Source organism: Mustela nigripes, chromosome 8 (genome assembly GCF_022355385.1).
Source record: "Mustela nigripes isolate SB6536 chromosome 8, MUSNIG.SB6536, whole genome shotgun sequence".
Lineage (NCBI taxonomy): Eukaryota > Metazoa > Chordata > Mammalia > Carnivora > Mustelidae > Mustela > Mustela nigripes.
Window position 1 is genome coordinate 44,289,382 of NC_081564.1, and position 12,734 is coordinate 44,302,115.

Genomic DNA, 12,734 nt, shown 5'->3' on the forward strand with positions numbered 1-12,734 from the left:
CAAAATACAGGTTGAGGTATTAACCCGTAGTACTCCAGACTGGACCCTTATTTAGAAGTAGGGTGTTGCAGTTATAAACCAGTTAAGCCGAGGTTTTACTGGAGTAAGGTGGATCTAACCCAGTATGACTTGATGTCATAAACAGCCAGAGAGAGGACGGCCACGTGGACAGACGCATGGGAAGAGCACTGGGTGATGACTGGCAGAGACTGCAGTGATGCCTCTGCAAACCAGGAGCTGCCCGGGACTGCCAGAAGCTGGGGAAGCAAGGAAGGATTCTAGCCACGTTTTGAGAGGGAACAGAGCCCACCTGACACCTTGATCTCAGACCTGTAGCCTCCAGAACTGAGAGACCATAAATTGCTGCTTGAGCCGCGCAGCCTGTGGTGCTGGGTGACGGCAGCCACAGGAAACTAAACGCAGCCACTTTTGCATTCTCTCCCTTCCTGAGGTGCTCAGACTGACGTCCACAGTTTACCACCATCCTCTTCCTGTCTAAGTCATGGAGGCCTTTCATTGCCCCAGAGGCCAGCCTTCCCTGCTGCCATATGTCAGCAAATGGACTGAAATGATGGCCTCATTGGGCCCCTGCCTCAGGTGCAGCAGCCACGGTCATCCAATAGTCTGTATTCTCTTCTTCCCTGGATGCCTTTGGACTTCCCAGAGCAGCCACCCTGGAACTGCTGGGCCCAGCTCTCCCATGTCCAGTGGAGCCCTTCCCCCACCACACGTCCTGACAGCTGCCAGCCACATGGGGGTCAGAAAATGGGGGGCCTCGGCAGAGACGGAGGTTTGCAGAGATCCTCCACCCCCAAGTGGACCATATCTACTTTAGAAATGACCCAGAGTATCCCAGCATCAGCCAAATAAGTGGAGGGTGAGGCTGCCGGCAGGCTTCTACTCCATGCCAGGAGCAGTGGCAAGATGTGACTGTAAGGCTGGAAACCGCACATGGGAAGGATGACAGAGTGCAGCTTCTGTACCTCTGGACAGCAGAGCCAGGATCCAGAGGAATCTGTCAGCCAGAAGATGAAGTCACGGGCTTTCTCCCTGCAGCTGCCATGTGCCGCCCATGCTGGAAGTCAGGCATTGGGCCCAGGACTCCCATGTCAGCTCACTGGCCCGCCCTCTGTTCACCTGTCCAGGACTGGCCTGGAAGTAAATGCATGTGTCCACTCCTACTCTGAGGAATAGTAGGCTCTGGATCTGTACCCCAAGAGCTAGGGCAGGCAGGGCAGGGTTGTTTGTAAAAACAGTCTCTCCTGGGCCCAGGGCTATATACTGAGCTGGGTCATCAGAGTTGATGGGGTCCTTCTGAAATTCAGTCTGGTCAGGAAATGGTGTGTGAGGGCCCCCGGGATAAGTCTCGGTGCCCTGGGGAACTGATGACATTGGGGCCTTATCCTCCAAAGCATCCCCCATGGGCTCTGTCCTTATCCCATGTCTTCCCAGGTGAGATTCACTTAGAGTATCGGTCAAGGCCATCAGTGAAGGTAGTGCGTGCGTCAGTGATGGTTCGGTCACAAAGAACGGCATCCATGCAAGCTAGTTTATAAGGGATTTATCACCGAGTATTGAACAGCTTGCAGAGTCACTGGGGAGGCGAGCACGACTGCCTAAGTTGGGATTTCAGGAATGACCCCAGGACCACCCTGCAGAGCCAGGCCACCAGGGGAGCAGCCGCCTGACCTCGTCCCTGATCAGGGCCTGGAAGATGGTTGGGATCGGGCACCAGCTGCCAGTTTCAGACATGGCAGTGCCACTGCCGCCTTCAGGCAGCTTCAGATCCATGCTGCCTGCTATGGTCTCCCCCAGCAGAACAGGCACCCAGGAATTCAGGACTCCTGCCGTGACTTTTCTTGGCAGCAGGAAGACCAGAAGCCCAGCTTCTGTTTCAGTGGTGCCTTCTTGCGCCAGTGTGCAGGCCACAAAGAACTGGAAGGTATCTGGAATCCTCCCTGGACAGTACCCTGTCCGGACTGTTGTGTGCAGTGAAGGCCAATCATTGGAAGAGGGACCATGTCGCTGGAGGTTGGGGGAAGGTGACCCCACAGGAGTAGCTCCGGGCCAAACAGTGGCTGGGTGCCAGCCCCGCGAGGAGACTCTGCTGGGCATGCAGGTCCCTTGGGCAGCGTCACCATGCAGATGACTCCCAGGGCGCCACCCACATGCCTGGACTCAGGGCACCTGGGGCAGCCTGGTCTATGCCATCTCCTGCCTCCTTGCTCTTAATTTGCCGGTGGCCTTTGGGTATACAGTGTTCTCTCTGTTTGCTCCGGGAGAAACCTGTGAAGCAGCCCCGCCAGGTGTTTTCTCCAGGTGTCCATCCTTTTTCAGGGATGTGGGAGGCGAGGACGTGGGAGGTCAGGCCGCGGGAGGCCGAACGTCTTTCTCGGGGCTGCCGCCTTGCTGGAGGCAGAGCTGCCCTCCACCAGCCGGCCCTTCCTTCCTGCGGGCAGTCTCAAGCTGTCTCCCCTGCTCATTTTAGCCCGATGAAGGATGGAGATGCAGGAAGGCAGTGCGAGCGGCAAGCTGAGAGCTCTGGCTCCCGGTGCTGGCCCCGCCCCTTCCCCATTCCGAGTTTCTGCCTCCCCGTCTGGGAGATGGGGCTCATGGCTGCAGGCTGCTTCTCTGGCCGTGGGAAAGCCGGGGTGTGTGTAGCTCTATAGAAGATAGAACAGAGCTGCTGTGGCTGCCATAGGCAAGGCTCCAGATCTCCCCTTCCCGCTCCGGGAGATCCTTGCTTGGAGCTCCTGGGGCTTCAGTCCCCAGCAGGGCTGGTGAGTCTTTGCTTAAGACTTTTGTCCACTGAGGACCAGCAGAAGAGGCTGTCCACGAGAGTTTGGGATCCCTTTGTGTGGGGTAGAAGAGGTCGGGAGGGCTGGGTATTTCGGAAACAGAAGAATTGGCTGATCGGCCAGCGGGCCCAGCTTGAGGTAACCATGTTAGATGTAGTTCCCCATTCTGCTGCCTGTTTCCTAAATAAAAAATTGTACATCCTGTTCCACCCCATCTGTTCGGGATGATAAACGCATCTTGGAGGGCTGCCACAGGGGAAGCGCCCGCTCTGCGAGACACTAAGCGGCCTCCATGTCCCGTGCTCCCCTCCTCTGGGCATCCAGCAAAACCTCGCTGCACACAAGTGTGTGCATGTGTGTGTTTGCACGTTGGGGCCATGGGGCCACTCCCTTGCTCCTTGCCTACACATCGCAGGGGCACAGGGCACCTCCCGGAATGGGCATGTCTGGGGCCAGCTGAGGAGGAGCCTTCTTGACCAGGCCAGAGAGACATGGCGCCACAGAAGAGCTCTTGGCATTGCACCAAGTCTGTTTCCACCCAGTATCTCGAAAGTTCTGAACAAGTTTGGCGGAACCGTTTTGAGTTCGTCTCGCTGTGGTTTCGCTTTTACTCGCCAAAGCTGCTGTTAGGAAGGTGCTGTTAGGATCAATGTGAGTGGGGTCATGTCGGCTCTTCGTCTCCTCTGGGTTATTAACACACACCAGAGGCCTTCCATGTGCCTGTACTAAAGTCCTGTCCAGCCAGGCATCTTCTGAGTGGAGGTGTTTACGGATAGCTGTCCGCTGGTGTTAGAGCCGTGGAGGAAAGTGGTGACACATCCCCTGGAAGGCGCCAGGCCACAGAAGCCATCCCCAGGATCTGGCCTTCTCAGCAGAATCTGCACTTGCTCCTTTCTTGGGCTCTGCCTGGTGAAGGTTATTGCCTCCAGCCAGCCAGGGAGGCGTCAGGCATTGTTGCTGCACCTCAAAAGCAGAATTCCAAGGAAGAGGAGAGAGGCTAACCTAGTGAGGCCTGGCCGGAGACCCCGTTTCCTTCAGAGTTAACACTGTGCAGCGCAGACTAGCCAGGAAGACCCAGGGCCTCAGAAGCCTCAGAAGGAGCTCGAAGGAACCACTCTTTAAGGGTGGCTAGGATTAGAAAGGGGGAGGGGAGGGAACTGGTTCGATCTGTAGAGCATGCAGCTCTTGATCTCGGGGTTGTGAGTTCAAGCCCCATGTTGGGCAAAGAGCCTACTTAGAAAAGAAGGGGAGGGGAAGAGGAAGAAACCCAGGCTTAAAGGACTGTTACTGATAGCTGACATCATGTACATGCAACAGAAGGTTATCCAGCCTTAAAAAGGAAGGGAATTCTGACTCCTGTTGTACTGTTTGACCCTGGAGAACATGATGCTGAGTGAAACAAGCCAGGCACAAAAGGACCAACACCAGCACTGCGTGATCCCACTCATAGGAGGGACTGAGAGGAGTCAGGTTCAGAGACAGAAAGCAGAAAGGCAGTTGCCGGTGGGAGCTAAGGTGGGGGTGGAACAAGGACTTGATGAAGGGGGACAGAGTTTCAGTTTTGCAAGATGATGAAAGTTCTGGCGATGGGTGGTGGTGATGGCCACACACCAACGTGAGTGTACTGTATGCTGCTGAACCGCGTATTTTAAAATGGTTAAAATGCTAAGTTTTGTGTGATGTATATTTGTGTGATATATATTTTCCCACAATGAAAAAGAAAATGGCTAACATTTATCGAGTGCTTGCTGTATGCCCAGCGCTATACAGAGCCCTTGACATGTCTCATAGTTCTCCAAATAGCCATGTGAAGTAGGCACTGTTAGCTGCTTTCATCTTAAAGTGTAGAACCTGATGCTTGGGGTCATTGGATAACGCCCCGCGGCTGGACAACTAGTGATGGTCAAGTGTGGCTTGAAGCCTCATGTGTGGGTGCCCACACCATGCCCTAAACGCTGTGCTGTCTGAATACCAGGCTGAGGCACAGGAACTGAGAGAGGAGCTCCCTCCCTGCCAGACCCTGATTGCTGACTGTCTGGAGGCTGCTGCTTCCCCATGTTGCCTGGTCCTGCTGTAGCACGGATTTGCATTCCAGAGACCGTGTCCCCTTCCGGCGCTCAGGCTCAGCAGGGCTCTTGCTGTGCCTCTCCTCCGAGGCTTCCTCACTGCTGCTGTCAGAAGTTGTAAGATGGCCATAATGTGCACATAATTGTAACCTGTGACCTGAGTGGCTCAGTCGGTTAAGCATCTCCCTTCGGCTCAGGTCATGATCCCAGGGTCCTGGGATCGAGCCCCGTGTCAGGCTCCCTGCTCAGTGGGGGGTCTACTCCTTCTCCCCACCGCCACTCGTGCTCTTTCTCTCTTTCAAATAAATAAACTCTTCAAAAAAATTATTGAAAGAGTGACCCGAGTTGCCCAATCTGTTACAGACAACAGTAATCGACTATGTGAAGCCCTCCGATCTCAAGAAGGACATGAATGAGACCTTCAAGGAGAAGTTTCCTCACATTAAGTTGACACTCAGCAAAATAAGGAGGTACGTGAAGCTCAACATCCACTTGAGCTCTCCACTCAGATCCTCTCCTGGCATGCATTCAGCTCACTTTTTGGATGCAGGTTCCTCGTGTATAGTTCAGGGAAATAAAACGGGTGTGCAGCGAGGAAAGGCTCACCTGCCTCTGGCTGACTCCTGCCTCTGTGAGCGAGAGCTGAGGGAAGCAGGGCAGAAGGCGGAGCTCTCAACTCCAGTTGACATGGGTGTGAGGGTAGTTTCCTTATGTGAAAGAACCATTATTTCCTACTGTCCGAGGCTCAGCTATCCAGTCAGGGTTGTGTTACAGAGAACTCGGAATGGGAAACATTCAGTTCTCGGCTTTCTCAAATGCAGACAAGACAGAGAAGAGTTGGTTTGATAGCCTTTGAGGGAATTCTTTGCCCACAGCCTTCCACCCAAGAGTTGCCAGCCAAGCACTTTAAGCATTTAGCAGAGCAGCCAGAGCAGAATCAGGCCCTTGTTTCCCGTGCAGCAGACTCGATTGACTTTGTAGTGACCCACATGTGCTGGGCCAGAGAGGAGCCGCCTGGGGTTGTGTCTGTCTAGCAGGACAGACTCTCAGTGCACATGGTGACAGAGGCTAGACTATATGCCAACATAGCGTGGGAGTTATGTGCCAGCATTTACATGCTGTGTAGCCCAGTGCTGATTTGACTCTGGCATGTTCCAAGCCAAAGACGTGAGAAGAATGGAGTATTCCCACTGTGTCCATTTGCTGGGTAGCATTCTTCAGTACACTGGCCGTTGTTTTGTTAGCCTAACCCCTCTTCTGTCATAGTTCTGAACATGGTGGACCCTCAGCAGAGTTGATACCAAGCACCTAGTTTCTTTCTCTTGGTGTTTCTGTGGATTGATCATAGTACCCCTCAGTTTCCCTCTTTCCCTTTGGACAGCTCTAGGCTTAGTTTCCAGAGACCCTCAGACACCACCTGGGTTCAGTGTGGTCTTCTGTGTCCCTTGTTGAGGTGGTCTCCAGTTCCACCAACAGAGAAGAACCCTAGCAGCTTAAATCTGTTGTCTACAGAGAATGGAAAGTTCTTAGTCCTCAGGATTTGTTCCCATTCCACATCCCCCTTCTGGGAATGAGAAAAAGGAAAGGCTTTCAGGATGGACTAGTCGTTTTCTTTGGAGGCCTCTGAAACTCCCAACTTCTAATAATGTTCCTTTCTTCCTGTGTTTCTCTAGTCTGAAGCGAGAGATGCGGAAGCTTGCCCAGGAGGACTGTGGCTTTGAGGAGCCCACCGTGGCCATGGCCTTTGTCTATTTTGAGAAGCTCGCCCTCAAGGGAAAGCTAAACAAACAGAACCGGAAGCTTTGTGCTGGAGCGTGTGTACTGTTAGCAGCCAAAATCGGAAGTGACCTCAAAAAACACGAAGTCAAGCATTTAATTGACGTGAGTGACCTGAGTCCTGTTGGCTGAGGGAGCACGTGGGAAGAGCCTGCTTGGTGATCCTGCCTGGGAGAATGCCAGTTGTTAGTCGCCACTGAAAGAGCAGGGCTGGGGAGTCATCCTGCAGCAGCGGTCAGGCCCCCCAGCTCAGGCTGTTCTGGAACAGAGGGAGGATCCACTTTGACGAGACCAAAGATCCCCAGTATTGGGTCTGGCCATAAAAATCCTATTTTCAGACACCCTGAGGGGCGAACTTATTCTCAAACTCACAGAAGCCATTGTAACAGGAAGGGGACTTGGGGGACGTTGTGACCACAGGGCGTCCGTCAGACAGTTTGGCTCAACAGACCTCGGCTTCCTGTGGTCTAACTTGCCTCTTCTTTGAGTAGGGGCATGGGTTTGATTGAGTGATTTCTCCTGCTTTTAAAGGAGCACCCCATCAAAGCAAGGAGACCCCGATCTTGGATGGATATGTGAGTGCCTGTAGTCATAGAAAATTTGAGATATAGTAAAACCAACAGATCAGGAGACAGTTGCCATTGAAAAGAACGCTTCTTACCACAGTTCCCAAGGGAAGTATGTTAGTTCTGTCTGCCATAGCGAGATCCCATAGCCAGGGCGGCTTAAACAACAGACCTTTATTTCTCACAGTTCTGGAGGCTAGGAAGGCCCAAGATCAAGGTGCCAGCTGCTTCGGTTCCTGGTGAGAGCCCTCTCCTTGGCTTGTGATGGACAGGTTTTCACTGTGTCCTCACATGGCAGGGAAAGCTAACAAGCAAGCCTTCAGCTCTCTTCTTACATCGCGAGGACTCCACTCTTCAGCCTGATCACCTCCCAGAGCCCCCCACATGGAATAGGGTGCCAACATAAGGATGGGGTGGGGAGGGACATCATACCATAGGGAGCCGTGTTGGGAAGTACCAGGTTGGTCAGGAGGCAGGAGGAGAGGGGGGAACTGTGGACAGGAGCCTCTCTTGTGGTTCCTATGGGAAGGAACAGGCCAGGCAGGGTAGGCAAGCTTCAAGCTGTCTAGTGAGAGTCATTTCCGTGGACTTGGGCTGAGGCACTGTCCTTACTTGTCTCCCTGGCCCTGGGTGCTAAGGGCAGGGGGAGTGCGAGAGGCAGAGTGAGGAGATGGTCAGGGTGTGGGCCTTGGATTGGTGGGTTTGCACAAGAAAGATGTGCCCACTGGCAAGTTGTGCACCCTAGGCTAACCCTAGGAGCAGCTGAGCTGCCCGGGCCAAGAAGGACCCAGAATTCAAAGTGTCAGAATACAACCTCTTCAGGTCGTGGCTATGACAAGGCCCTGTGTATGTGTTTGTGTGGCTGGCTCAGTTGGAAAGGAGAAAAAGCAGAAAGGGAGCTAATGGAGGTACTTCCCACTTAAGAGCATTCTTTTTTGCTTTAATTTACCATTTTTACTCCTCTTTTTTAAAAGATTTTATTTGACAGCAAGCGGGACCATGAAGGAAGGAACACAAGCAGGGTGCGGGGGAGAGGGAGAAGCAGGCTTCTGGCTGAGCAGGGAGCCCAATGTGGGGCTCAATCCCAGGACCCTGGGATCATGACCTGAGCCAAAGGCAGACACTTAACAACTGAGTCCCCCAAGCGCCCCATTTTTACTATTTTTAAGTGTACAGTTCAGTGGCATTGAGTGCATTCATATTGTGCGGTCGTCACCATTGTCTGGCAAAACTGAAACTGTGTCCCTGTTAAACACCAGCTCCCCCTCCCACCCATTCCTGGCCTCGGCCACCACTGGTCTGCTTACAGTCTCTGAACCAGACTCGAGCGATCTCGCCTAAGTGGAATCATCTCCTATTTGTCTTGTGATGAACTTATTTCCCTTAGCATTAGGTCCTCAAGATTCATCTGTGTTGTGACATGTCAGAATTTCCTTCCTTTTTAAGGCTGAGCAGTATGTCACTGCATGTCTGTTCCACATTTTGTATATCTAGTCAGCCATTGATGGGAGGAAGTGTTCTTTAAGTCAGTGCCTTACTGCTCCTAAGAAATGGTGCTCGTCTAACTTGACTGTACTTTTAGGAACGTGGAGGGGGATCTTTGGTTAACAAATCGGAGAATCAACAGGTGTACATAGATATTCGATGGAACTAATCTTTGTGCATGTGATGTTATGTACATTGAGTTGTATTTGAGTAAGACAACCATCTGGTAAGAGCCAACCGTGTCCACGCAGAGCACTTACAGGCTGTGGTATGGCATTTATAGTAGCAACAAAACTGATGCAAGGTCCCAGCCCAATTAGAACCTGAACGTGGGCACAAACGGCTCTGCTGGCGAGTTTTGTTGTTGTCCTTGTTTTTATTAAGCCGAAGCAGAATGCACTCTGGCAAAAACAAGGACTTCCCTCCTTACCGTGCCCCCCGGGTGTTCGCTTTCACAGCTGGCTGGAGCCAGAGGCAGTGCAGGAGGGAGCCCCTGGGCACAAGCTGAGCACTGCTGTCCACACGCACACACTCCAGCTGGGCGATGACCTGAAAGGCAGGTGATCTCAGCAGGTCTTGGGGTCCTTGTGTATGAAATGAAAGGACCAAACTACATAGTCAGTTGCCCCAAGCCCAAACTTACACGTCGTTACTACTATTGTAGAGGATATGGTATCTTTTTAGTCTTCCCTCCGTGCCTGAATCCTCTACCATTAACAGGTAGAGGTTGAATCCCAGTCAAGGTGGGAGCTCAGCATTGCAGTTGACCGCACACATCCCCTTTGACAAACGTCTTACCCTCTTGACTCCCGTCTTCTCTCATCTATCAAGTGGATATAAATGTAGCATTGACCTTGCAGGATTCTTGAGAAATGAAGTCTGGGCTGTATGGCAGTCTCCTGGCAGACTGTGTGTCCTAGGTGAGGTTCGGTTCCTTCTCCACCTGGACTGAGAACAGGAAGTACAGCTGATGCCCCCCTTCCGTCCTCCTAGTCTTGCCCCTAAAGGGGCTAGCTAGGGGGATAGAGAGCTTACACATGGAAAAAGCCTCGGAATTTGATTTCAGAGCTAAAATGCTCTTCATTTCTTTTCATTCTGTTGCAGAAACTGGAAGAGAAGTTCCGGCTGAATAGACGAGAACTGATTGCCTTTGAATTCCCAGTGTTAGTGGCCTTGGAGTTTGCTCTCCACCTGCCGGAGCATGAAGTCATGCCCCATTACAGACGCCTGATCCAGAGCTCCTAGCACAGGCCCCTAGGAGGGGTAGAGACCACTTCCTCTGAGCCCATGGAACAGCACTTACTACTGGAAATGCAAAAACAGAACTCGACATACCAACCTTTTTTCTTCTCAACACGTTTTTGGGTAGAAGCAGTACTGGAGACTTTAGGGAGTCCTGGTCTGGCTAGCCAGGATGAGCCGGGAGTGGTTTATTACACAGTAGGGGAGGGGAGACCAGTGCAGAAGGTGGCAGAAGGCCTTTTGGCTTTCCCCTGGTAAGAGTTCCCCACTGTCCCCACCTTGGGGTTCTTCCCCGGGCCCATCCAAACCTCGAAAGCATAGTTCAGGGCCTCCCCTGCAGACCTGATCCAACTCAGGAGGGCAAAGTTCTAGAACAAAGTGGGGAAGAGAATTTGAAGCAGCTGGGGGAGAGCTTTTAAAAGATACCCTCGCTGAATCAAAAGAGTGTGCCAATCTGTTTTCATGTCCACTCTTGGAAGTGCACTCCCATCCCGTCCTGTGCTCCCTCCACCCCTGGGTGAGAACCTGAGTGTCTGAGAGATTCCCCGCCAGCCATCCTTGGACCACAAAGCCAGTCCCGCCCGCCAGAGAGCAGCCTGACCTTCAGTCATTAGTTCTAAGTAATCTCTGGGTCATGACATCCTCTGCTCTTAGAAAATGCCATAGTTTCTGTTACCACTCCTACCATCAACGGGACAAAGGACAAGTTCTCGGTGCCGGTCACAGGGAACGGCGTGGCGGGTGGTGCCCTGTGCCTTCCCGCACCCGCACACGCTGACGTTGGCCCTTGGCACCTCCTGGCTGTGGAGCGGCTGGGGCTGCGCTCCGTGGTGTGTATTCCTGTACTCTACGTTAGAGTGTGTCATAGGCACATTGACTGTGCTCGCTCCGTATTACAGGTTTTCTCAAACTCCGCAGTAGGTGTCAACCACCCACTAGGTGTTCAGAGGCGCCTGACAGCCGGGACATGTGGCATCTGGAGCCGCAGCTCTGTCACCCGAGGAGGCAGGGACTGCTCGATGCCTGGACAGCTGTCCGCAGAGCTGTGGCTGGAACTCGCCCCCACCGGCCTCCACAACCTGTCCCGAGGCACGTGGCCCCAAGACATCTCCCTGCTGGAGCTCACCTGATAGGAGGCGGCCTGGGGCCCTGTGAAAAGAAAATTAAAATATTTGGTTTCTATATACATGTATGTGTATGTGTAGACACCTGTGTGGTCCCGGTCACCCCTTGGACTGTGTGCCTGCTTCATCTGCCATCCCCACTTGCACACTGATTCAGAGCCACCACCATCCCTCCCACCCGGGGGGAAGGGGCTCCGGGGAGGCCGAGCACACACAGCTTTGCTTAGCAGAGCTGGACTGAAGCTGATGGGCACACAGGATGGCGGAATTTAAGAAACCGCTGGGGAGAGAACAGAATCCTCCTCCTCCAGAGCTCTAGATTGAATTGAATTTGTACTTGAAAAGTACTAGAATTGAATTGAATTGAAAAGTACTAAATATTGTACTTTTGATACTAAAGCCAGTGACTTTCCTTGGCTGGATTCGATTCTAAGACTGTGATTTTGTCAGGGACCATGGTGAACACAATCTCTAAAAATCAACTCCTAGTTAAGGGGAACCTGCCTGGTGTTGAGGCAAACTGGGAACAAATCATGAAGTGTTCAGAGCATCCTTATCACCTGAACTAAACATGCCCTTGACCTTCCTCTCTTGGTGTCTGTCATTTTCTGCATTTGATGAGCCACCCCAGGTTCCCAGCCTGCTCAGCTCCCTGGTGAGTACCTGGCAGATGAAAGCATTTCTGAGGAGCAAGGCCACTGGCATCTAGAAATTGCCCACAGAGCTCTCCACCATCCATCTGCCTTGAATGTCCTGCCAAGTTTAGGGGGACGTCTAGTGGGTAACCCATGCCACCAGGGTCCTTCCTGGGCCTGAAAATCAGGTTAGTTGTATTGGGGTCTGTATGAACTTGGGGAGTTGTTGGTCCTTTTTTTTTTTTTTTTTTAAGACTTAATTTTAAACTCAATTTTGGCCTGTGGGGAGGGGTCTAGGAGTGGAAGATTTTGTCAGGAGGCTTCTCTAGCTTGTCCTTGACATGAGCTTTCTCAAGGTAAAGGAGGAGGAGACTGAGGGTAGGGGATGAAGGTCACCACCAGAGCCCTCCCAGTGACCTGCATCCCGGGCAACCTGGGCTTTTGACAAGGAGCCAAGGAGCCTGAGCCTATGTGGAGAGGAGGAGGCCACTTGGCAGACTGTTCTAGAAGACCTTGAGATTTTACCCTTTCACCCTCCACCACAGGGGGCAATTTCAGCCCCTTACCAGCCCTGCTTCCTCAGACCGGTTTCTTCGGTTTCTTCAGCTCTCCCCTTGCACACAAGTCTGGAAGGAAGCCCTGCCTACTGCCTAACTGCACATCCCACAGGACCACACTAACTGGGTCATTCTCCCAGACTGGGCTTCTCTCCTCTAGTCAGCCTTGATTCTTCAATAAGAGACGGATACCAACTGGGCAGAACGGCTCCCACAGTTACCTGGAGGGGAAGTGGCAGCAGCCCTGCCCGGGGAGGGTCTGTTCCTCCCGCCCCCAAGAGTAGCTGCCCCAGGGGCCTGAGCCTGGCCCAGCCCAGTGACAGCAGAGGTCACTACTTTCCCTCCATCTCCCTGGGGTAGACCTCAGTGGACACAGGAATCATGAAATGCAAGGCTATTCGTGTTCTTTGTGTGGGTTTTCCTTGTTTTTAACTTAAAAACTCCCTGTCTATGGTTTCTCTGGTCTCCACCCACCTGGCCCATTT

General features: G+C 52.7%; 1 protein-coding gene across 5 annotated transcripts in view; it reads left to right on the forward strand.

The window, feature by feature from the left end:
• CABLES1 (Cdk5 and Abl enzyme substrate 1) overlaps positions 1-11,644 on the forward strand; it is a 124,482-nt gene extending 112,838 nt beyond the window's left edge. For 3 of the 5 annotated variants that reach the window (XM_059409349.1, XM_059409348.1, XM_059409352.1), the window contains 3 exons: positions 5,228-5,334; positions 6,538-6,745; positions 9,796-11,119. In XM_059409349.1, coding sequence (XP_059265332.1) covers positions 5,228-5,334; positions 6,538-6,745; positions 9,796-9,936 — 456 coding nt within the window. In that variant the 3' untranslated portion in view covers positions 9,937-11,119. Of the gene's footprint in view, positions 1-5,227; positions 5,335-6,537; positions 6,746-9,795 lie in introns of all 5 variants that reach the window. The other 2 variants (XM_059409346.1, XM_059409347.1) reach the window with 1 other exon arrangement.
• The last annotated feature ends 1,090 nt before the right edge of the window (positions 11,645-12,734 follow it).